A 24,823-nucleotide genomic window follows, 5' to 3' on the forward strand; every position below is an offset into this window, starting at 1 on the left:
CACTGGTCGGCTGCCTCCTGCATGTCCCCTACCAGGGACCTGGACCAAGCCCACAACCAGGGCTTGTGCCCTGACCAGGAATTGAACCGTGATCTCCTGGTTCGTAGGACGACACTCAACCACTGAGCCACACCGGCTGGGCTACTTAATGCTTTTAAAAGGAACATTTATCTCACTACTGGTCTTTTTCCCCTTCCCACCATTTTACTAGTACTGGCTACTAATACTTAATGTTTAAGAGAATCTACACTAATAAAAGAGAAACATGCAAATTAACCATCACTCCGCTACACCCACAGCCAATCAGGAGCGACTATGCAAATTAGCCCAACCAAGATGGCGGCAGCCACAGAGCTGGAGTGAGCAGGAGGCTTGGGTTGCCCCTGGCAATGGAGGAAGCCAAGTTTCCTGCCCGCCCTGGCTGACCCTGGCCTCCGCTCAAGGCTACAAAGTTTCAATTGTAGAAGATAAATAAATCCCAGATACCTGCTTCCAGCCGGCCCTGGCCTCTGCTCAAAGAGGTGCTGAAAAAAAAGGAAGAAAAGAAAAAAAGGAGGGGCTGGGACCCTGGATTGCCGGGGGGCGTGGCCAGCCTGAAAACAGCCCTCAGCTCCTCACCCAGGCTGGCCACACTCCCATGGGGTGAGGGTTCCTGCTGGGGGGCTTGGCCAGCCTGCAAACAGCCATCAGCCCCTCATCCCGTCAGTGGGGGTCAGTTGGAGGTGATCAGGACAGTGGGGGTTGGGGAGCATTTTGGAGTGAGCAGGCTAGCAGGGGGCCAGTTGGGGGTGAGCAGGCTGGCAGAGGAGGCAGTTGGGGGCAAGCATACTGGCACAGGGGGCAGTTGGGGGTGATCAGGATGGCGGGGGGGCATTTGGGGGCGAGCAGGCCAGCATGCAGAGTGGTTAGGGGCAATTAGGCAGGCAGGCAGGTAAGCAGGCAGGTGAGCGGTTAGGAGCCAGCAGTCCTGGATTGCGAGAGGGATGTCTGACTGCCGGTTTAGGCCCGATCCCTGTAAACCAGCAGTAGGATATCCTTTGAGGGGTCCCAGATTGGAGAGGGTGCAGGCCGGGCTGAGAGACACCCCCCCGCCCCCGCACCCTACCCCCTGTGCCTCTAGTACTGGATAGAAAAGCCAATTTTTTAATATATTATAGAACATGGTCTCTTAAGAATCCTTGAGCTAAATGGTAGGGAAACTTTATATGAATTTACATAATTTAACCTTGGAACAGATATTTACACTGATAAAAAGATATATATATATTTTAGAAAACTGATATTTGATGAACAAAGAGCTCAAAAGAAAGTATTACAGTAAATTATGAAATTTACTAGAGGCCCAGTGCATGAAATTCGTGCACGGGAGGGGTGTCCCTCAGCCCAGCCTGCACCTGCTCCAATCTGGGACCCCTCGAGGGATGTCCGGATGCCTGGGCAGTCGGACATCCCTCTCACAATCCACGACAGTCGGACATCCCTCTCACAATGCTCCCAACTGCTCGCCTGCCTGCCTTCCTGATTGCCCCTAACCGCTTCTGCCTGCCAGCCTGACCACCCCCTAACCACTCCCCTGCCAGCGTGATTGATGCCTAACTGCTCCCCTGCCAGCCTGTTTGCCCCTAACTGCCCTCCCCTGCAGGCCTGGTCATCCCTAACTGCTCTCCCCTGCAGGCCTGGTCACCCCTAACTGCCCTCCCCTGCAGGCCTGGTCCCCCCCAACTGCTCTCCCCTGCAGGCCTGGGTCCCTCCCAACTGCCTTTCCCTGCAGGCCTGGTCGCCCCCAACTTCCCTCCTCTGCCGGCTTGGTCACCACTAACTGCCCTCCCCTGCAAGCTTGATCGCCCCCCAACTGCCCTCCCTTGCAGGCCTGGTCCCTCCCAACTGCCCTCCCCTGCTGGCCATCTTGTGGTGGCCATCTTGTGTTCACATGGGGGCAGCCATCTTGTGTGTTGGAGTGATAGTCAATCTGCATATTACTCTTTTATTAGATAGGATAGAGGCCTGGTGCATGGGTGGGGGCCAGCTGGTTTGCCCTGAAGGGTGTCCCGGATCAGGGTGGGGTTCCATTGGGGTGTGGGGCAGCCTGGGCTAGGGGCCTGTGGTGGTTTGCAGGCTGGCCACGCCCCCTGGCAACCCAAGCAGAGGCCCTGGTATCTGGGGTTTGTTTATTTTCTACAATTGAAACTTTGTAGCCTGGAGCAGAGCCAAGCCTTCTGCTTGCTCCCAGGCGGCAGCCATTTCTGTTGGGGTTTATGTATCTTCTATAATTGAAACTTTGTATCCTTAAGCGGAGGCCTGGGCTGGCCAGGGTGTGTGGAAAGCTTGGCTTCCTCCATTGCCGGGGAAACCCAAGCCTCCCTCCTGCTCTCTGTGGCCGTAGCCATCTTGGTTCGGTTTATTTGCATATTCGCTCCTGATTGGCTTGTGGGCATGGCTTGTGGGTTTAGCAGAGTGATGGTAAATTTGCATATTACTCTTTTATTAGGATATTTAAATTAGGACAGTTTCTATTTTGAAAATGTTCTGTGTTCAATCAGATGCAATAACTTTAAGTTGGAAATTCAGTATAAATTGCCCCCCCCCCTTTTTTTTTTTAAAGCATTATCATCAAATTGCAAGAACACGAGGAATTTTTTCCAGCGTTTCAGGCATTCACTAATGATCTACTTGAAATCTTAGGTAAGATCTCTGTTAATGGTGTTTAAATATGAAGTCTCAAGATGTCTGTGGGTTTGAGCGAAGACCGTTCTCCTTAATCACTGAATTAGGATTTTAGAGTGTTTGGTAGAAAGTGTCTGGAAACCATGAACAGTTCTGCAAAACACTCCTAATTTGCAGCTAGAGGTGATTGGGATTAGTCTACACAACAGAGAAGCACATATCCTTTTAAGAGCAGGGGCTGCCTTTGTCCTGGGACCTTGAGATGAGAAATGGCATTTACTTTGGGTAGGCCCTGACTCTGTGATTACCTAATGAGAAACCTTGATAGAATTTATGACCTTGAATAGTGTTTTTTCTCTTCCTCCTCCTCCTCTTGCTCCTTTTAAAAGATAGTACCTGTCTACTGTGTTTTTTAAATATACAAATTATTCCTGGCCAGTGTGGCTCAGTTGGGTGGAGCAGTGTCCCATCCACCAAAAGGGTGGTAGGTTCGATTTCTGGTCAGGGCACATACTCAGGTTGTGGGTTTGATCCCTAGTATAGAATAATATGATTTTACTTGCTTCTGCATAGTTAACTTAAATAGTGAAGTTCTCATTATTAATAAATATTTTATTTTTTTAAATATATTTTATTGATTTTCTACAGAGAGGAAGGGAGAGGGACAGATAGTTAGAGACATCGATGAGAGAGAAACATCAATCAGCCGCCTTCTGCACACCCCCCACTGGGGATGTGCCCGCAACCAAGGCACATGCCCTTGACTGGAATCGAACCTGGGACCCCTCAGTCTGCAGGCCAACGCTCTATCCACTGAGCCAACCGGTCAGGGCTCATTATTAATAAATATTTTAATAGATGTGCTGGTAACACTTATTTCAGAATCCTTCTATAAACTTCCTCTCAGATGTTATCAGCATGGTTCATGTGAGATCATTTGCTTCAAGAAGCCAAGTCTCCCTGCAGATGAAGTCTGCATTTTAATCACAGTTGCAATTCTGGAGTTAAATATTATATATAACATTGGGAAAGTTAAATCTGTTTTGGCAAGCATGACTTTTTGTTACTAGATGTCATATTAAGCATCTATAATAGAGTGATGTACTGAATATCAGATATGAAGGTCTTTCTTCCGAATTTCATATTAGCTGAGAAGATTCTCATATTAGCCAAGATTCTTCTCTGTGAGGTTCATTTATCAGGTAGATTTCTCATTTAGTGAGAAAATAGGTGTGATTTCAGTAGCTTGCTCTTGTACCTTACCAGGATATAATGTGTGAGCCAAATTCTTTGTTGTAAATTTGCTTATAATTTTTCCTTTCTTATATCTTGATGCTTTGTAAGTGGATCAGACAAGTATTCTGACTGAAGTCAGAAGCTTAAATAAGTCACATGTTTAGACAAAAGGAAGAACAACCAAAATCCAGCTAAACATCGAGGGAGGAAGGTGAATACTAAGGAAGCATGTTTTATGTAAGATTTATGAACAGTGGCCTAGCAGAATAATCTAGAAAAAGTGGTGAGAATCTAGAGAACCTGCCACTGGGGCTTACTTTAAGTAGGGCTGGAGTTTATTTTTTTATTTTTATTTTTTGTTGTTAATCCTCAGTTGAGGATATTTTTCCATTGATTTTTAGAGAGAGTGGAAGGGAGATGGAGAGACAGAAAGAAACATCAATGTGAGAGAGACATGTCGATTGGTTGCCTCCTGCACACACCCCAATCAGGGAACCTGCAACCGAGGTACGTGCCCTTGACCGGAATCGAACCCGGGACCCTCCAGTCCACAGGCTGACACTATATCCACTGAACCAAACCAGTGAGGGCATGGAGTTTAGATAATCAGAGAAAGGACTGTGCTTCCCTCAGTAGCCAGGAGCTTTCAGACAGAGTTCTGACTTAGGCTGGTTGGGAAAAGATAGTTTTAGGAAGAAAGGTCAGATTCAGAAAGAAGCTGGCGGAGAAAAACAAACTGATTTATCTGGGAAGCTGGAGCAGGCTAACCTCTATAATATATTGCATCTGATATTTATACTTTGGGAAGCTTCACATCTTTTATTAGATAGATACATTTCATCCTAAGAAGTAGACTTAAGAGTGATCCTACTAATGAGAAATCTTTCCAAGAGAATTAAGGACAGGACTATGTTCCATGCAAAGAAATCCTTAGGAACCCAGGAGAGAGATGGCCTCTACCTAGGATTTCACCATGTAGGCTCACCCACGTAATTATACAGACTTAAAGAGGCAATAACATAATATCATAAATGTGGCCAGAAAGATCTATTAATAAGAGCATACTGCTAATGAATTTAATATCAAAGTCAGTGAATGCTTATACTATACTAAGCAGTGGCTCTCAACCTTTCTAATGCTGCGACCCTTTAATACAATTCCTCATGTTGTGGTGACCCCCAACCATAAAATTATTTTCATTGCTACTTCATAACTGTAATTTTGCTACTGTTAATGAATTGTAATGTAAATATCTGTGTTTTCCAATGGTCTTAGGCGACCCTGCTAGTGGTTCTCAACCTGTGGGTTGTGACCGCTGCTGTAGAGCCCAAGACCATCAGAAAACACAGATATTTACAATTCATTAACAGTAGCAAAATTAGAGTTATGAAGTAGCAACGAAAATAATTTTATGGTTGGGGGTCACCACAACATGAGGAACTATATTAAAGGGTCGCGGCATTAGAAAGGTTAAGAACCACTGGCTTATAGGTATGTGGTAGCTTTTACAAACAAGATGCCCTGTGAAGCATCTGTGTCTGAATTAGTGATACTGTTATCATCACTATTGGAGAAAAATGTCATGTACATGAAGGCACTAGTGTTGTTGCTTTTGTGTTTGAGGTTTGCCTTTGCATAGAGATTCTCATTTCATCTGAGCCTATCACTAGACAATGCTACTCTTTTATTATTCTTGTGTTTTTTTATTACAGAAATTGATAACTTGGATGCCATTGTACCTGCAGTAAAGAAATTAAAAGTACTTTCATACTGAAAACAAATCATTTTTACTGTGTAAATTGCATTCTTAACATTCTAATTATTTTGTAGGATTGATCTTACCTTTGAGATGAGTTATGAAAAGTATTTACTTCCAGAATTCATTCCCTTCTTAGTATTGGGTCCTCAAATCTTTTTTTTAACTTTGAGGTTCTTATGTAGAAAATAGTTAAGTTAAAGGAGTCAGTTAACTTTAGACCATTTAATCATTTCTTAAGCAATTCTTAAGTGCTTAAAATTTAAGATTGATTTAAAGTATAGTGTGTAAGTAAAAGAGAAACTCAGGGAGAGATTGAAAATAATATAAAGGTCACATTTAAGTTCAGGATTTAGTGACCTTTCTGGTTCTGGGAACAAGGATTGCCAATGGCTCTCTTAAGTCCAGTAGGAAGATATTGCTTTCCTGGCAAGAAAATGGCACCTTCTATTAAGATATCCCTCATGGCACTTATCCTTTCAAAGCAAAAGTAAGAAAAGGAAGAAGGAGGAAATGTGTTAGGGTAGGAAATGAATTACGAGGTAACATAAATGTGTAGATAAAAGTTTCTCATAAAGAAGTGTCCTTTTTTTTTTTTTTTTGCAATCTTGATGTAATGTACTTTTTATAAGGGCAAGAGATCTTAAATAAAATTTTTATGAAGAATTTTCAAACATAAGCGTCCTCAGTGACTTATTTGTATCACTCACAAATAATGAGTCATATTCTCTTACTAGGCTGAGCCTTCCTTGGGCAGCAAGTTATCCCTTGGCTGCTGTCTACTTATTCTTTATTCTCAATATTCAAGTCTTTAATTTCTTAAAGGACTAATGTTCTGCTTTACATCTATGAGTACAAGCCACTTTGGGTTACCACTGCTTCCTCCTACCACACCCCTGTACCCTCCCCCCCTCACTTTCATAAGTAGTAGGCCTAGGAAGACTACTTATTCTTGTTTGTTGTTGTGTAGAATATTATAAAGAATTTCCAGGAAGCAGCAGGCTAATGTCAGTAGATATGCATACAGATCCTTGGTTGTTGTGACCTTAGGGATTAGACATAGTTCTTTCTAGATTTAAAATTCTCTGTTTTGTTAGACTGCAATTACATTTCCAAACACTAGCCCATAATCTGTGAAAGAACCTGTATCTGAGGGTTGGATAGAAAAAAATATTTGGGACCTGGCCAGTGTAGCTCAGTTGGTTGGAGTGTTGTCTTGTTCACCAAAAGGTGGTGGGTTTGGTTTTGGTCAGGGCACATACTCAGGTTGCAGGTTCGATCCCCAGTTGGTGTGTGTACGGGAGACAACCGATCGATGTTTCTCTCAAGTCAACAAAAACTTAAAAAAAAAAATAATAAAAAAAAAAATATATATATATATGTATACATATATACATATACACACACACACACACATATGTATGTATTTAGATATTCAATAATGTAAATATGCTGAGTTGATTAGATTATTCGAAGAAATTGCTATGAGACAATTTGGAGATTAAACAATATTTGAAAGGAAGAAATGCAGTTTAAAAAGGTTAATTTAAATTTTGTCAGCTAGTTTAAGAGCCTGTGGCTAACTCTTAGTTTAAAACAAAGGTTTTTCAGACTCTTCCTCAAAGGCCTAGGAGTCTTTGGGAGGGGGACAGTGCCACTAGTAAAAATGTTAAGTCCTCTTTATCAGATAATTAGTTAAAATATAAGTAAAGTTCTGCAAATATTATTTAGCTCTTGATTTTCTTACAATTTTATTGATGTATAATTGACATATAAATTATACATATTTAAAGAATATGGTTTGATAAACTCTTATACACCTGTGAAACCATCACCACAAAATAATAAACATACCCATCACTCCAGAAGTTATTTCTTTGCCCTGGCAATAAATGATCTGCTTTTAGTCATTATAGTTTGCATTTGATAGGATTTTATATAAATGGCGTCATACAATGTGTTCTCTTCTTTTGTCTGTCTTCTCACTTGGCATATTTTGAGATTTTTGCATGTTGTTGCATTTATTAACAGTTTGTTCCTTTTTATTGCTTTGCAGTATTCCATTGTATGAATATACCATAATTTGTCCATTCCTTTGTTGTTGGAAATTTGGGTTATTTCCAGTTTTTTACTATTTCTACAAATAAAACTTCTATGAACATTCATGTTCAGGTCTTTGTGTGGACACATACCTGGTATTCAGTGACTTGAAAACTATTGTTTTCATGTATTTTGTCTTTTTGTTGTTTGATTTTGGTTGGTATAGGCAGAAGGGTAAATCTGGTTTCTGTCAGTCCATCCTGGTTAAAAGTGGGAGTTTAGAAGAAAATAATGCAGGGTTGTCTATTTTTTCTAATTTTATTGCATTGTAGTCAGAGAACATGGTCTTTTGGATATTAAGTCTTTGGAATTTGTTGACTATGTGATAAATTATATACCTGTTCTACATGTGCTTTAAAAAAAGTCTAATTTCACACACACACATATAGCTACTATGTTGTTTAAATCTTCTTTTTGTCTGTTTGATTTGTTTATGGGCGATACTGAAATTTCTGGATTTTTCAAATTTTGTTTTATATATTTTGAATCCATTTATAAGTAGTTATAAATTCAGAGTTGATAATATCCTCTTGAGTAATATCTCTATTTATTGCTACTCATGCATTTTGCCTTGAATGAAATATTGTCCTTTCTTTTAATTAATAGTTGCTGGATATTCTTTCTTTTCATGTATTTCACTAATCTTTTATTTATTGTAAAATATATGCTAAAAATGTTAAAAACCATAAATGTCAAGTATAACAAATGATTATAAAGTGAACACTCTGCAACGACCAAGAAGTAGAACATCACAAGCACTCCAAAAGGCCTTCCCCACCCACCATTAGAGGTAGGAAATGTTTATTTTGTAAAAAGTTTTTTCATTTTTGTGTGTATGGCTAAACCAAGATAGTTGTATTTTGCCTGTTTTTGAACTTTATAAAAATGGAATCATGTGTATTTTTAACATTTCTTATTTTGGTCAGTACTGTGTTTTTACTCTACATCCATGTTGTTGTGTGTAAGTCTAGGCCTGTGGTCGGCAAACTGCGGCTCGTGAGCTACATGCAGCTCTTTGGCCCCTTGAGTGTGGCTCTTCCACAAAATACCACGGCCTGGGCGAGTCTATTTTGAAGAAGTGGTGTTAGAAGAAGTTTAAGTTTAAAAAATTTGGCTCTCAAAAGAAATTTCAATCGTTGTACTGTTGATATTTGGCTCTGTTGACTAATGGGTTTGTCGACCACTGGGCTAGGCCATTTGTTTTCACTGCTGTCTAGTATTCCTCTGAATATTCTACAATCCATTTATTCTACTGGAGATTGATACTTAGGTTGTTTCTAGTTCTTAGCTACTATGAACTGCTGCTATGAAAATTTTTGTAAATGGAACTTTGTACACTTGTGTGCAAGTTTTCTAGAATCAATATCCAAGAAGTAAAACTGCTGGATCTTAGGGGAAAACACTTCTATATGTAGCCACAGAGGCTGTGTACTGTACAAATGGAGTTAGTACCATTTCTATAGGTAACAATGTAAATGGAGCCTCTGGGATTATACAGTGTGACTACTTTTAATAGGGAATGTGTACCTGCAGTTTTAGAAGAAAATGCCAAACTATTGTCCAAAGTTGTTGCACCATTTTATTCTCCCACCATCTGTATAGGAGTTCCTATTTTTCCATATCCTGACCAATACCAGGTAAATCAATTTTTAAACTTTTTTTTCCAGACTAGTGTATAGAGCTATTATTTTTAATGTTTATTTCCATTATTACTAATGAAGGTAAGCATCTTTTTATTTGGTTAATGGACATTTATATTTCTTAAGGTGCATTTATGTGTCTTTATTTTTCTGTTGGACTTTCTATTTGTAAGAGCTATTTATATATTCTGGACATGAGCGATTTGACAGTTACATGTGTTGCAAATGTCTTCTTCCATTTTGTGTCTTCTTTCCATTTTCCTGTAGTTTCTTTTTATGAACTGAAGAATCTAATTTTGATAGTTATAGTTAGTGCTCTTCGTGTCTTATGAAATCTTTCCGTAGTCACAAGTTGTAATGTTATTTTCCTATATTATCTTATAGCTATATAGTGTTGCCTTTCACATTTAGTCTGATATATCTGGAGTTGTTTGACTTGTTTTTTTAAACAATCAAGACTTACTGAGGGTTACCAACATATTTTACAGGTTTCTTTACTCTCTGTTTCCCAAACACCACTTCTGACTTCTTACTGAAATACATCTAGCCATTTTTGTATAATCTGCCCATGTGCTTCATATTTTTAAAATTCTTTTTATAATTTATCCAGCGAGCTTCCCTTTAGTGGGAATTATCTGCTGCAATAGTCCACCCGTGCCCTGGATGGGAATGGCAACCCTAAGGGCCATTTGGTTCCAGGTTCAAAACCAATTTTCACGTAAGTTTCAAGTTTGGGGGGGTTCCCATACCAAGTCAGTTGTGTTAAATTTAGACCCCATGAACCCATAAGGGAGATTAGCTGATTGTTTTCACCCATTGCTGACAACCAATTCCTTGTCTTTATTGATAAGGACTTTTCTTGATGACACTAGGTGAGGGACAAGGAGCCTGAAAAATTTAGTAAGTAGCCTTGTCTCCTGGCTGGTGTATGCTAAAATTTGGTTCCCTTCAACACTTCAACAGCTCCTCTACATTGCTTTAGATTGCCTCTTTAGCCTTACCTGTGTTACTTTTTAATTAACCATGTTTAAAATAAATGTTCTTGCCCTGGACGGTTTTGCTCAGTGGATAGAGCGTCGGTTTGTGGACCGAAGGGTCCCGTGTTCGATTCTGGTCAGGGGCACATACCTTAGTTGCAGGCTTCTCCCCAGTGCAGGCCCTAGTCAAGGCTCGTGCAGGAGGCAACCAATCAATGTATTTCTCTCACATCGATATTTCTTTCTGTCTTTCCCTCTCTCTTCCAGTCTCTTTAAAAATCAATAGAAAAATATCCTCAGGTGAGGATTTAAAAAAAAAAAAAGATTAAAAAAAAATAAATGTTCATGCTTTAACTAGGTTTTCTATGTTTGGAAGAGGAAAGATAGGTTTTCACTTTGCTTTGCCATTTTGATCAGTTGTTTTAGGGTTGCCAGATTTCAGGATGTGATATATAACATTCCCTTTTACTTCTTTGGTACTTTACCATTTTCAAGACCTTTGTCTACTTAGTGAACATGACAATGCCATTGTGAGGTAGATAGGACAGGCATCAGTTGCCCCATTTTATTATAAGAATTTTTCATTCAAGATAGAAATCTCAGCAGAAACAAATTTATTACACACCTACCATGTATTTAGTATAATCTTGGATGATGGAGGTGAAAATCAATTCAAATAGCTTATATAGTCAAACCTCATTTCTCCAATGGCTCCCATCTCCAACAATTCTGTTCTTGACCAAGTTGCTCACAGAAAAAAATGTCTAGGTTGTGGAACCGAACTTCGGTTTTCAACCTGACAATCCCTTCATGCTGATATCTCAGCATGAAAGGCTCAGGCAACAAAGAGATAATGCTTTTGTTGCTGGGGAAGTCATTAATTAGCACAATTTTAAAACATAAAGAGGTCGAGAGTGCTAATGTTGCTAACTGTGAAAGAAACAATGAAGAGGTAGAAAAACGTTGATTTGGATAAACAAAAAGCAGTCAGTGACAGCCATTTCGGAGGCAGAGATAAATGAACAAATAAAGATGCTGCTGCATGCTGACCTGAAAGTGATTCGTTTAAGGCTAGTAGGGGTCATTTGATAAACTTAAGAAAACAAGTGCTTATTTATAGATTAAAAAGTACATTAGACATGTACTGTATATAAGAAAGATTAAAGCAGTGAATCATTTGGGGGTCTGGCATAGATTAATTGAATTTACATTATTTCTAATGGGAAAAATGATTCGGTTTTCGAACAAATCACTTCTTTAACAGCCTTCCAGAATGGAAGAACCGAGGTTCCATTGTAGTTCAATTGGAGAGTAAATGGAAACAAAAAATACCAAACACAATACAAGCAGTTGCTTAGCATGTAGAGACCTAGTAAACTTTCTTTAAATTAAATGTTACAAGACAGGGAATTGTTAAAATGAAAAATGCACAGTATTGACAATATTGCTATACTATAGGTGGTGGGGAGAGGCCATTTCAGTGTGGATTGGCCTAGTGGAGGAGGTGGATTTGAGATAGGCCTTTAAGAGTTGAGTAGGGCCAAAGCCGGTTTGGCTCAGTGGATAGAGCGTTGGCCTGTGGACTGAAGGGTCCCAGGTTCGATTCCAGTCAAGGGCACGTGACTTGGTTGCGGGCACATCCCCAGTGGGAGGTGTGCAGGAGGCAGCTGGTCGATGTTTCTAACTCTCTATCCCTCTTCCTTCCTCTCTGTAAAAAAGCAATAAAATATATTTAAAAAAAAAAAAAAGAGTTGAGTAGGATTTTAATAAGCAGAATGTAATATTTGGACTATTCTAGAATAGAGCAAATAAGCAGCAAAAAACTGGAGACTAGATTATGTTAGATTTAAAAGGCAAATTAAGGAATGGGCTTTAATCTTATAGAAAAGAGAAAATCATAGATAATTTATAAGTGAGAGTAACAGAGTAAACTTTGTTTTAAGATGTTACTATTCTTCAGAAAAGCTGCAGCGAATGCAGTGGTGGGGAGAGAAAACTGATGGCAACAGGGCATTGCCTAATGGATAAAAGAGACGAGGACATGACAGTTCTAGGAACAGCTGAGAACAAGAATATTTGGTTTTATAGTTTGAAATGCAAAAGAGGCACTTGTTTAAATATACAATTTACATGGTTTGCTTTTTACATGTTATTTATTAGGGGAACCAGCTGTCTCTTAGAAAGGTGGAGCTGAATTTCCACATCTGTCTGAGAGGATACAGAAAGCCTCTCTGGCACTGACTGCAGCAGAGTCCAGCTCTGCTAGGGGAGTGCAGACATAGACCTGGGTCTGGAACTTGGCTTGCATTTCCTATGGAAATATGCTGGAGTTTGGTGACAGGCCATCCACACTGGGTTATTTAACGCAAGGTGTTTGGGTATATCATCGTTCCCATCAGAAAAACAAAACAAAACATTATAATTCCAATTCAGATACAGGAATAAATCCCCATGCAGAGGAGTACCAGAGGTGGCAGCCAGAGGGCTTAGGTAGTGTTAGCTCTGAGCAATGTGGAGGTGGGTCACCTTTTAGTCCCATAAAAGAAGCCGCCTCCCTTGGTCAGCCATTGCTCCAGGAACAGACCTCCCCCAGCCCCTATGTCTGAGATAGGGCGTTTCTGACACATGCATTCAGGCAAGGCCTGAATTCAGATGGTCTACAATTACCTATCAAAAGTGAAAAATCACCACTGAGGTAATAATTTATTAGCCATGAATACCCCATTTCTTTAGGGATTTGAACAATTAAATCCAACCAAGAGAGAGTAGTTCTTGCTTTCACTTACGTTTATCTCTTCCTAATACTATCCATTCAGTTAAATTCACACAAGAATATATATATATATTTCAAATGGCTGTTCTGAATTAAATTACAAAATATACATATGTACACATTTTAATATAAAGGTGATTATGTTTCTCATCATCAACTCCTGGGCTGTCCATCTGGAGTGAGCTCATACCTGTAAGACAATTGGGTTTGGATTTATGTTAGTATTGAGAGTGTGTTGTGATAGCATCAGGACAGTCTAGCCTGTATGGGACCAGCAGAACTCATCCTATATAATGAAGAGCTAATATGCTAATTAGACCAAACAGCAGAACGACTGTCCGTCGTGCATCAGGCCTCTAGTCTCTTTATAAGCCAGGATTAAGGCTAGAGCTGACAGATCCTCTAGGTAAGTGAGATGTGCAGACAGTAAAGGTGATTGATAATCAATCAGCCTTCCTCGACCAAAGGAGCTGAAATGTTCTGAGAAGGAAAAACTTTGAAGAGAGATATGGGCAAATAAGACGATTAATGTGATAAAATGAAAGGGCTCACTTACCATTGTGAGAAGCCCATAATCAGATCTTCTTTTGATAAATCAATCAGTACCTAAACAAACACAAATAAATCAGTTCCCTTCCAAAAATGTTGCATTAAATGGAAACATACAAATGGAATTGACTGTAAAAAGGGTCTTTTTGGCTTTCAACATGGAACCTCTCCAGGACAGTTGACCTCAGTGTCCTGGGGGGATGTGAATTGCTGTATACCCCAGGAATGTCTATATGAATGTTACAGAAAGAGAGAACAGCTTGCCTTTACTCATTAACTGGTCATAATTTAAAGCAAGACACCATAGTTGCCTCAACTGTAAAAATGGGGATAGTATCACTTACTTCATAGAAGTGGGCTTTAAAAAGATGAGCATAAGGAGATGTTTATTAGAATACAACTATTAACAAAATATAATTTTTTGTCTCCCCTTGGCATCTTCCTGAAGATTCTATTTCTACTTAAAGCAAAATCCTATCATCACAAAAATATTGATGTAATAAGATCCAAGCTTCACAACAAACAATGCTATATATATAGAAATATATATAGAAACAATACCTAACACCCTAGTAGATGTTCAAATACTGTGTAGTAATTAATTGGGATATTCTTGAGTTTTTACAGTAGGGTTTATCATATTAATTTATTCATCTACATCATTTAGTTTTAAGACTATTTCAAGAAACACACCAAAAACCTCTCAATGAGGCCATACCTTCCTTGAATTCAGTTCTCGTAACAGTTGAATGGTCCAATCAGAATTTCTACAAGGCTGCCATTCCACCAAGGAACTAGCTAGAGTACCAGGAGGAACAGAGTACCAAGAGTTCCTGTACTTACTTTTCCTAGCTCCTTCCTTCTGTGTGAGCCAAGTGGCCTACTGTTTTTCACTGCAACGTCTAGTGACCTCTTCTGTACTTCTTCCAAGGGAACAAAAAATTCAAATCTTTAAGAAGCAAAAAGTCAGGAAATCAGTTACATATTTTCATTGAAAATTGAAAATGTGACATCTATTTTCCTACTTTTAAAACAGAAGATATAGACTATTGAGAATAGATTATAGAACAGTATTGGCTCATAGCAGATACTCAGGGCATCACTGTCATACATAATCGTCCTGGAAGTGTCAAGAGCCTTGTTTGCCTCTCTTAAGTCATCGGACTACTGTGCTTTGTGTTCTTGGTGCTGTTGTTGACTATTAGTTGATCATGTATGTGTGGGTTTATTTCTGCGTTCTCTATTCTGTTCCATTGATCTATGTGTTTTTATGCCAGTACCTTTCTGTTTGATTACTGTAGCTTTGTAATATAGTTGAAATTGAGGAGCATGATGCCTCTGGCTTTGTTCTTCCTCAAGGTTGCTTTGGGTCTTTTATAGTTTCATGCAAATTTTAGGATTGTTTGTTCTATTTCTATGAAATATATCTGGGATTTTAATAGGGATAGTGTTAAATCTGTAGATTGCTGTGGATAGTATTAATTTTTTCAATTCATGAGCACAAACTATCTTTCCATTTATTTATGTCCCCTTCAATTTCTTTAATTAATGTATTGTAGTTTTCAATATACAGGTCTTTCACTTTCTTGGTTAAATTTATTCCTAGGTATTTTATTCTTTATAATAAAATTTTAAATTGGATTTTCCCCTGTTCATTATTAGTGTATAGAAATGCAAGATATTTTTGTATTGACTTTGTATCCTGTAACTTTGTTGCATTTGTTGATTAGTTTTAACAGTTTTTTTGGTGGATTCTTTAGGGTTTTCTATGTATAATATGTCATCTGAAAATAGTAACAATTTTACTTCTCTCCAATTTGGGCGCCTTTTATTTTTTTGTTGACTGATTGCTTTGGCTAGGACTTCCAATACTATGTTGAATAAAAGTGACAAGAATGGGCATAGCATACTTGTTTTGTTCCTGATCTTAAAAGAAAGGTTTTAAGTTTATCATTGAACATGATATTAGTTGTGGGCTTGTCATATATGGCCTTTATTATGTTGAGAGTTTTTATTATGAATGTTAAATTTTGTGAAATGCTTTTTCTGCTTCTATTGAGATGATATTTTTATCCTTCATTTTGTTGATGTGTTATATCACCTTAACTGATTTGCAGATGTGGAGCCATCCTTGTATCCCTGGAATTAAATCCCACTTTATCATGGTGTATGAACCTTTTAATGTGTTAAAATTTGGTTTGCTAATATTTTGTCCAGGATTTTTGCATCTACATTCATCAGGGATGGTAGCCTGTAATTTTCATTTCTTACAGTGCTCTTGTCTAGTTTTGGTGTCAGGGTAATGCTGACCTAATAAAAATGAGTTTGGAAATGTTCCCTCTATCTTTGGGAAGAGTTTGAGGATTGGTGTTAAATTTTTTGAATGTTTAGTAGAATTAACCAGTGAAGCTCTATAGTCCTGAACTTTCATTTGTTGAAAGGTTTTTGATTACCAATTCAAAATCCTTACTAGTAATTGGTTTATTCAGATTTTCTATTTCTTCATGATTGCCTTGGTAGGTTGTATGTGTCTAGGAATTTATCCATTTCTTCTAAGTTGTTAAATCTGTTGATGTATAATTGTAGTCTTTTATGATCCTTTCTATTTCTGTGGTATCAGCCCGGCCCATGTGGCTCAACGGTTGAGCATCGACCTACGAACCAGGAGTTCACAGCTCAATCCTGGGCAGGGGGGGGCATGCAGGAGGCAGCTGATCAGTGATTCTGTCATCATTGATATTTTGAAATCAATAATATATATATTTCTGTGGTTCAGTTGTAATGTTTCCTCTTTCTGATTTTGTCTTTTTTCCTTGTTATGTCTAGCTAAAGGTTTATCAACTTTATCTTTTCAAAGAACCAGCTCTTAGTTTCACTTATCTTTTCTTTTGTCCTTTTAGTCTATTTCAGTGGTCGGCAAACCATGGCTCGCGAGCCACATGCGGCTCTTTGGCCCCTTGAGTGTGGCTCTTCCACAAAATACCACAGCCTGGACGAGTCTATTTTGAAGAAGTGGCGTTAGAAGAAGTTTAAGTTTAAAAAATTTGGCTCTCAAAAGAAATTTCAATCGTTGTACTGTTGATATTTGGCTCCGTTGACTAATGAGTTTGCCGACCACTGACCTAATGCAATATATGGATTTAATGCAATCCCGATGGTATTTCTCACAGAAATAGAACAAAAAAATTCCTCAAGTTTGAATGGAATCACAAGACCCTAAAATAGCCAACACATTCCTGAATGTAGCACACTCTGATTTCAAATTATACTACAAAGCTATAGTAATCAACAGTATGGTAATGACATAAAACAGACACAGACCAATGGAACAGAATTGAGAGCCCAGAGATAAACCCACACATATGAGCAACTAATTTTTTTACAAACGAGCCAAAAACATACAATGGAGAAAGAAAATTCTCTTCAGTAAATGGTGCTAAGAAAACTGGAAAGCCACATGCAAAAGAATGAAACTAGACTGCTGACACCATGCACTCAAAATGGATTAAAGACCTGAAACAATAAGATACATAGAAGAAAACAAAGACACTAAACTTATGGACCTTGGTCTCAGGGGGGTCTTTGGGAAATTGATCCCAAAGGCAAAGGAAGTAAAAGCTAAAATGAGTAGTTATTCCAAGATAAGAGGAAACCAAAATTATCAGGTATACTGTATCTTCCTTGGCTGGCTAGAAATGTCTTCTCAGAATCCTGAAGAAAGAAGCAACGATGAGGTTTTTATTTCTGCACCTTGAGGCCAACTTGAAATCAAGAATGGATAAGACTTGCCACAAAGCCATCGAAAACAAGCAGTGTCCCCCAAGGACATGGGTGGACAAGGTATTGAGGGTATCTGTTTCACCTGTCACCTATGCTTTGTTGTAGGAGGGAAGAGAGGCCAAAGAAGTTGCTTTAGAGAAAATGTTAAGCTTATTTTAAACTTTTGCTCTAAAACAGATTCAAAGAAAATAGATTTAACTAGATTAAAATCCTTTTCCTGCCAAAGAGGCTTCATTTAAAGGTATGGAACATTACATAATCAGGAACACTTTAGCTCCTATGACCAAGAAAAGTAGTCAGCTGTTTTGCTAAACTGCCCTGGCAGTCCTTTTCTTCCACTAAAGTATAGAGAAGCTTCATGAAAGCATAGACCGTGTTGTCCTGCTCAACCCTAGCCCTTCACATGATCTGGCAGGACTGCCAGGCACACAACAGGTGCTCAGCAAGTACCTGAATGGGTGAGGCACTCTAGGCAGGCTGACTGGACCACTTACGTCTCATCGAACAGGGGTTCCACGGTCTTCCGCTTCACTGAGGTCTTCTTACGACTTGCCCACCTCCTTTCTGGCAACAAGTAGACACGGACATAAGGATCAACTCCACTGCTGGTACAGGGTGTCAGGTTTCTGATTTGGTTTCAAAGACATTAAAGAAAAAAGGTCCTGGTTTTCAAACATTGAAAACTCTCATTTGGAGAAAGCTGTACTAGCTATTCGGCTTTAGGTGGCCTTGAGGATAAAAATGCCCAGGAGTCTAGATGACCAGCAAAGCAGAAGTCTGTAGAATTTGGAGGACAAAACATCAGATGCATGGTTTTGACAACAAGTTTTTGTCTAGTTTGGAGTACAGCTAAATACTTTCCATCTAAAGGAAGCTGAGAAAATGTACTGACTCCACTACCCCGGACGGTTTGGCAGTGCTTGCTTCTGAGCAAAGCCCTTGGCTTGAGCTCATCAACACCTTTGAGGACCTTGTCACTCGCACCAAGACAGCCTTCAAACCTCACTCTTTCCCACTGTATTGTCTGTCTGGGGGCTGCCCATCTCTGCAGTGCTCCAATGCTCCCACTCCTTTTTGGTCACCTGATGCTCCCAAAGGACCTTTCCTGGCCCCGGCCTCCTGTTACCTGCAGCCGTTGATTAGCACGCTGAGGCAGCGCCGCAGACACACATAACGCACAGTGAGCTGAATCTCGCCCAGCCTCCGCGGCCTGAAATCCCTGCCTCTGTAAAGAAAGGGCTTGTCACTTCTTTTGCCTTTACAAGTGTTGGCCTCTCTCCCTATCCTCAAGACAGAGCATGTCCTGCTTTCGGAATATGGGTTAATTTAAAAATTCTTCAGTTGGAAGTCAGTTCCCTCCTGCATTCACATATAATTATCCTACTATACCATAGGAAGTGCATGAACCCTGGAGTGGGACCTGCCTTACAGTGTGATTGCTTGTGGGGTCCTGGGTGAGTTATTTGACTTTTAGGATAGTAAGTTCTATTTCATAGGGTTATTGTGAAAATCGAATTAAATAGTGCACTATCCCCATAATAAACACTTAAGTGGCAGTCATTGATTATATAATTCCATATTATCCCTGCGTAACTCTTCAGAACTCAGGAAAGGTTTCTGCTGTAACAACCAAAGTCCAGGGTCTATTTATGGTTTTGTATGTAGACTATTGGGTGTACATGTGCTCACTTGCGCCGCCCCCCCACCCCCCCCATCCTGGGTTCTTTCTACCACACCATGCTGCTTCTCGTAAAGCCATTCTGTGAAAAACCAGAACTCGAACAGAAAAGTAAGTTCATATCTACTTTTCCATTCAGGGAGTTATTTTTCATGCAGGTGATCTTAGAAAAGATTAAGTAAAGAAGTGCATACTCCATGTTGAGGCTGATATCGGTCAGGTCAAAGCAGGAGGTGGCCAGGGAGTTGAGTGAGGACATGCTGGGAGCCAGCCTCGTGGGCGGCCATGCGAATGGGGAGACAGGGCATTTCATGGGTCTGGGTGACTTGATGGGCCCTGGAGAGTGGGGGCCTGGGACAGTCAGGAAGATGGAGGCCGAACTCTTCTTCTCCCCCATGGGCTCACAGAAACCTTTGGCACTGTCCTTGCCTTTCGGCTCTGGGCCTGTCGCTTGGGGTGTGGGCTCGGTGGCAGCAGTGGTGGCACTGGTGGCTGTTGTGGTGCTCTTGGAGGCTTCCTTGGTACCAGAAGCAGGGTCTGGGGGGCATGGCAAGTCTGCAGGACCCTCTTCCTGGGGTGGATCTTTGGGACCTTGATTGGTGGCCACCTTCTTAATGAACAGAGGGCCTTTCTTTAGGGCTTCAGGTCCCGTGTATGGGCTGCCCATCTCTCGTTCTTCCACACGTAGGAACTGCAAGCAAATGACAGGGTTGTTTATGCGCTGGGCCCACCACTTCCATTTCGCTCTCACCTTAACCTCTGGGAAATGGTTCCTTCTCTTTTCTTTCTGGGAGGAACAGTTTTCTCAAAACTCCCAGTTCCTTCCTGACTGCCCAGTCCAATGAAATTTTCTCTCCAGACCATGTTTTCCTTAACCTCTTTCGGCCTTGGCCCCCTCTGACCAGTACTTCTCTATCTTTCCTCTTCCTCCTGCCTCACTTGTGGGTCTTCATGAAGATACAGTCCTGGTCCCTCCTTGCTATACTCATACTGGCTGCAGGAGAGTTACACTCTCAGCATGCAATTTCCCTCTGTGCAGAGACCTCCCAGACCTATACCTTCAGTCTTCCCTCACCTTAACCTTCACACATATCACCAGCTACCTTCTGGATATGGTCGTTTTCCAACTGTAACCTTATTCACCATTACTTTCCCTAAAATGTGTTTTCTATCCAGACATACCTCTGTAGTCCTAGCACCAAATTTTCAAACTTCAGCCATTGCATTTCCTCTTTTCCCCTCATTCATTACTTATCAGGACCCTTGCAAAGGCTTTCCATTTCCAGCAATATGGTGGTTACAATACTTCGAAAAACATCTTATTAGGAATGCCTCAATAAAATAAACATCCTTTTAAATAGCCAAAATCACAATAAAGAAAGTAAAATCCCTAGGGCTTAAAAAAAAGGGTGGGAGGGGGGAGAAAACTAAAAAATAAAGGTTAAGCTTTCTGAGGGTCATTTATCAACCTTGGAATCCAAGGGATTAGGAAAAGAGGCCTTGGTCAGTGTGAGACTGGGAGTTGAAGTAGAACCTATGAAGGTGGGATCTCTTTAGTGAAAAAGTAGCCTAGGATAAACATTCCACCCACCAGCAAAAACTAATGACAGGACACGTGTCTGTCTCAGCCTGAATCTGGTTGGGGGGAAATTAAGTCTTTTCTAACAATAAAGCACCTGTCTCACTATCTATGGTGTCTTGAAACCCAAAGTTAAAAATTAGCATAGGCCCTGGCTGGGTAGCTTGGTTGGAGCATTGTTCCAATATGCCAAGGCTGCAGGTTCAATCCCCAGTCAGTGCACATACAAGAGTCAACCAATGAATGCATAAATAAGTGGAACAAAAATCGATGTTTCTCTTTCCCTCTCTTTCTCTAAAAATCCATACATAAGTTAACATAAAAAAGAACCCATATTTGTAGTGCCCCTGAGGTTCTTGGCTGCAGCAATAGCAGAGTCTCTTTAGAAGTGAACAACCTCAATCCAGCTCACAAGGGAACACTGACCATGTTTCAACCCAAGTTGCCAAACATAGAAATGAATCATCATGAAAAAGCATCAACAGACACAACAAAATTCAAATCATAAGATCTTCAGGTAATAGAACTAACAGACATGCCTTATAAGTATTTTCAAATGATTAAAGATGAAATAAACATGAAAAGATAATAAAGTTAGAGATGAAAAATAGCCTTTGAAATAAAGACCATGAACAGGTTAAAGAGCAGATTAGGCATAGCCAAAGAAGGATTTAGTGGACTGGAAGGTAGATCTGAAGAAATTAGAATACAGCACCAAGAGATAAAAAGAAAATATGAAGATGATGAGAAGGTTCAGCATGGAAGGGGTTCTGGAAGGATTAAAAGAATGGGAGAGGCAATACTTGAAGAGGTAATGGCTGATAATATTCCAAATATTCCAAATCTATGGAAAATATGAATCCATCTCCTAGCTTCTTCCCAACATAGAGCAAGTACTTAGTGTTGGGGCCATCTACCTTGAACCAGGGCTCTGCCCCTTCCTCATGGCGGGGAGGAAAGGGAGAGATTTACCCGAAGCACCAGCCTCATGGAGATGAGGCTGTCCAGGCCCGAGTGGTCCAGCTGGAAGCGCTGCTCGAGGGTCAGGTCTGCATAGGGGAGAATCTGGCACAGGGGTAACTCCAGCACTCCCAGAGCATACTCCTGGTCGTCATCCAGTACCTGAGCAGTGGGCCAGTCACAAAACAAGAGAATCATCACCACCACCACCACCCTCTGGGCCCAGCCAAGTCTAAATTCACTTCTGTAAGTATGGACTGTGCTTCTGTTGGCCTCTGATCCTGTTCTGAAAACCGGGAATGGGATCAGGCCTGCTCCCTGCCTCAGTCAGAAAGAGAGGAACTCAGGGTAGAGGCAGTTATGGTCTATGTAAGGCAAGTGTGTCAGAGACAACAAGCCTGGGGGCCTTCAGGGCTGGTGAGCTGTGCTGCTCCAGAGGGGACACCAGGCTGAGGCCCCAGATCCCCCAAGGTCTCAGACAAGTCATTGTTTAATCCTCCATTCGCTCTTCCACAAATCTTTTGTGAAGATTAACATTTTAAAATAAAAAATAAATACATCAGTAATGTCCTGAGTAGATTTCAACACAGGCCACTCTGGGAGCTGTGTAACCAGAAAGACTTTCACAGGGAGAGCCAAGGGATCTGAGAGGTGTGCCCACGGCCACCAGCCTCCCTGAGATGTGGGGCCTGGTACCGCTCCCACACACAGGGATCAGACCCACACCCACTTGTGGGAGGCCTTAGGGCGGGGCTGACTATGGCCAGGGGAACCTGCTCGAGGTGCACTTTGAGCTCCCACCCTCCTGGCTTAGACACCTCTTAGCTCTGATCCAACAGCCCAGCTGCCAGCAAACCTTGAGATGCAGCTGCTCAGATGCCACACTGCCCACAAAGAAGGAGAACACCTGGCTCCACACAGGGTCCTTGCTGCGGGGACAGGTCTGGGGACAAGAAGAGAGACCATTAAAGGGTCTGGTTGGGCAGAGCAGGACACCCTGTGCTCTCACTCTGGCCACAGGGACCTCTGGTGGCCTCTGCCCATGATCAGACCCACACACGCTTGTGGGAGGCATTAGGGCGGGGCAGCCAGACTCAAAAGCAAGGAGAGCTTTGCCAAGAAGTTTTACAGGGGCTGAGAGTCATGCTAGCAGAGTGCTCACTTGGGAGGGGAGGGGTCTGCTGCTGGACTGGGAAACGGGGTGGTGGAAAGGACTTAAGAGTCATGCCTAACCTTGAACCCCAGCTCTGCTGCTTTCTAGCATGTGCCCTTGGGTAAGTCACTGATCTCTCACCCTCAGATTCTTGAACTATGCAACTATTTGTGAGGTTACTTTGAAGACTAAATAAAATATAAAGTGTCTAGAATGTGTCCTGGCACCTACTTGGTATTCAGTGTAAGCGAATGCCCTTGTTTTTTGCTTCTCTCCCTGAGGAGGGTTGGGGCCCCCATTTGTGTATCCCGTGGCTACACACCAAGCTGTCTTACCTTGCTCACATACGTCTTCTTGCCTACAGATAGCTTGACATAGGAAGAAGGGTCTCTGCTCACCTTATTCTGTGAGGAGGCAAATCACAACAATGAGGGTAGCATCATCAGTGTCAGCTTAAGATGCCACACCCTCACCCCACCTCCCAGCCCACAGGAGCATCAGTGGGACTTGTGGCCAGCCAGCGGCTTCCCTTTGGCAGGACCCCTGGGCTGCTGTCACTGTGCAAGCACCTGGACAGGGCTGACCAAGGGGGGCCTCAGGTGAATAGTGAGCTGGCTGGGTACAGGCTCTGGCTCCCTGGCATTATGGAGACACACAGGGTGGATTCAAGTTCCAGCTCCTCCCTTAGGTGTGTGACCCAAGCACTTAACCTTCTGGGTCTATTTGTAAAATGGCAATAAGATTGGACATGGTCATCCTGTTTCACGGGCACAATGAGTGTGGGGGAGGAGTTGCCAAGCCCAGTGCCTGGCACCAGGAAATTGGACAAGGACAGCTCTTGCCAAACCCAGGCTGTGTGTGCAGACTGTTGCCCAGAAAACATGGGGCTAGATTACTCTGGGGGAAAGGAGTTCTGACTTGCTCTCAGGTTTTCAGCCGCACACACACTCACCTTGGCAAATCTGGAGAGTTTTTTGGCTCGATATTCACCATTCAGGTAGTCAAAAGGGTTTCTCTGCAGCACAAGAAGACATTTCCATTTCAAGTGAGCATTAGAAAGGGGCGGGCACAAGGCAGGCAGGGTGTGTGTGACACTGACCATGTCACCACTCACCGGCAGGTTGCAGGCGCTATCCAAGAAGACCACAAGGATGGCAGTGGAAAGGCCAGCGTGGTCCTGCAGGCAGACAGACCTCATTAGGTGTCCCATGGAGGGAAGCCAGCTCCCGGCAGAAGGAAGCCAGCCCGCCCCTGCCCTCCAGCTGGCCAGAAGATCCCTCCCAACCTAGCTTTTCTGTTAGCGCTGAGACTCCAACTGCAGCACGACAGCTGCACGTCAGACACAGAACTAGGCTGTGGTCTCTCTGCCGTCTGGGCTGACAGGCACCAGCAGCATTTAAGGATCCCAGCTTCCCTGAAGGAGGCTGAGATGCTCAGAGGAGAGAGGGGAGGGAGAAGGAGAGAGACCGGGAGCTGCCCTGTGTGGAGACAGGGCTGAGGGACAGGTTCTCTAAAAGGCGGGGCTGGCCTGGAGACTAAACAAGATCTGGGGGCTCAGCCCACATGTGACCAGCCCCGCTTTCTGCTAGGGAGCCCCAACACCTTGCACTCACCTCAGTCAGAGCCTCAGGGTCAGCGATCAGCGAAAGCCACTCCAGCCGCAGGTGCAGCCGCCCAGTGGTTGTGTCATTCAGGACAAACCACTGCGGAGAGATGAGGAGGGAAAGGAAAGCTTGGGGACAGGGCCAGGGAGGTGCTACTGACCCTCTGCAGGCAGCTCAGTTCTGGGACCCTGTGGGGCCCCAATAAGGCTCGGGGAAAAGGGGAAGCAGCTCAGACTCTGGCTGAGGGACTGGGACATGTGGTTTAGGAGGAAGTGCTACACTTTGGGATGGAAAAACCCTCCTACCCAGGCCCAGCCCTGCAGTGTGACCGTTCCCTGCTAGAGGTCCTCAGTCTGGGCATTCCAGGGAAGCTT

The 24,823-nt window shown here is 41.9% G+C and overlaps 2 protein-coding genes across 9 annotated transcripts in view; one reads left to right on the forward strand and one right to left on the reverse strand.

Annotated features, from left to right (window-relative positions):
- Positions 1-6,334, forward strand: part of CEP70 (centrosomal protein 70) — a 52,507-nt gene extending 46,173 nt beyond the window's left edge. For all 8 annotated transcript variants that reach the window (XM_080674699.1, XM_080674692.1, XM_080674693.1 and 5 more), the window contains 2 exons: positions 2,603-2,682; positions 5,613-6,334. In XM_080674699.1, the coding sequence (XP_080530825.1) occupies positions 2,603-2,682; positions 5,613-5,674 (142 nt within the window). In that variant the 3' untranslated portion in view covers positions 5,675-6,334. The remainder of the gene's footprint in view (positions 1-2,602; positions 2,683-5,612) is intronic.
- Positions 6,335-12,517: 6,183 nt separating this feature from the next.
- ESYT3 (extended synaptotagmin 3) overlaps positions 12,518-24,823 on the reverse strand; it is a gene marked incomplete at its 5' end in the record, with an annotated part of 40,650 nt that continues 28,344 nt past the window's right edge. The window contains 12 exons of the mRNA XM_080675524.1: positions 12,518-13,336; positions 13,703-13,752; positions 14,539-14,644; positions 17,970-18,101; positions 18,602-18,700; positions 19,348-19,844; positions 21,705-21,854; positions 22,549-22,635; positions 23,181-23,249; positions 23,798-23,860; positions 23,960-24,022; positions 24,459-24,548. Of these exons, the coding sequence (XP_080531650.1) occupies positions 13,300-13,336; positions 13,703-13,752; positions 14,539-14,644; positions 17,970-18,101; positions 18,602-18,700; positions 19,348-19,844; positions 21,705-21,854; positions 22,549-22,635; positions 23,181-23,249; positions 23,798-23,860; positions 23,960-24,022; positions 24,459-24,548 (1,443 nt within the window). The 3' untranslated portion in view covers positions 12,518-13,299. The remainder of the gene's footprint in view (positions 13,337-13,702; positions 13,753-14,538; positions 14,645-17,969; positions 18,102-18,601; positions 18,701-19,347; positions 19,845-21,704; positions 21,855-22,548; positions 22,636-23,180; positions 23,250-23,797; positions 23,861-23,959; positions 24,023-24,458; positions 24,549-24,823) is intronic.

Source organism: Plecotus auritus, assembly GCF_963455305.1.
Source record: "Plecotus auritus genome assembly, chromosome: 6".
Classification (NCBI taxonomy): domain Eukaryota; kingdom Metazoa; phylum Chordata; class Mammalia; order Chiroptera; family Vespertilionidae; genus Plecotus; species Plecotus auritus.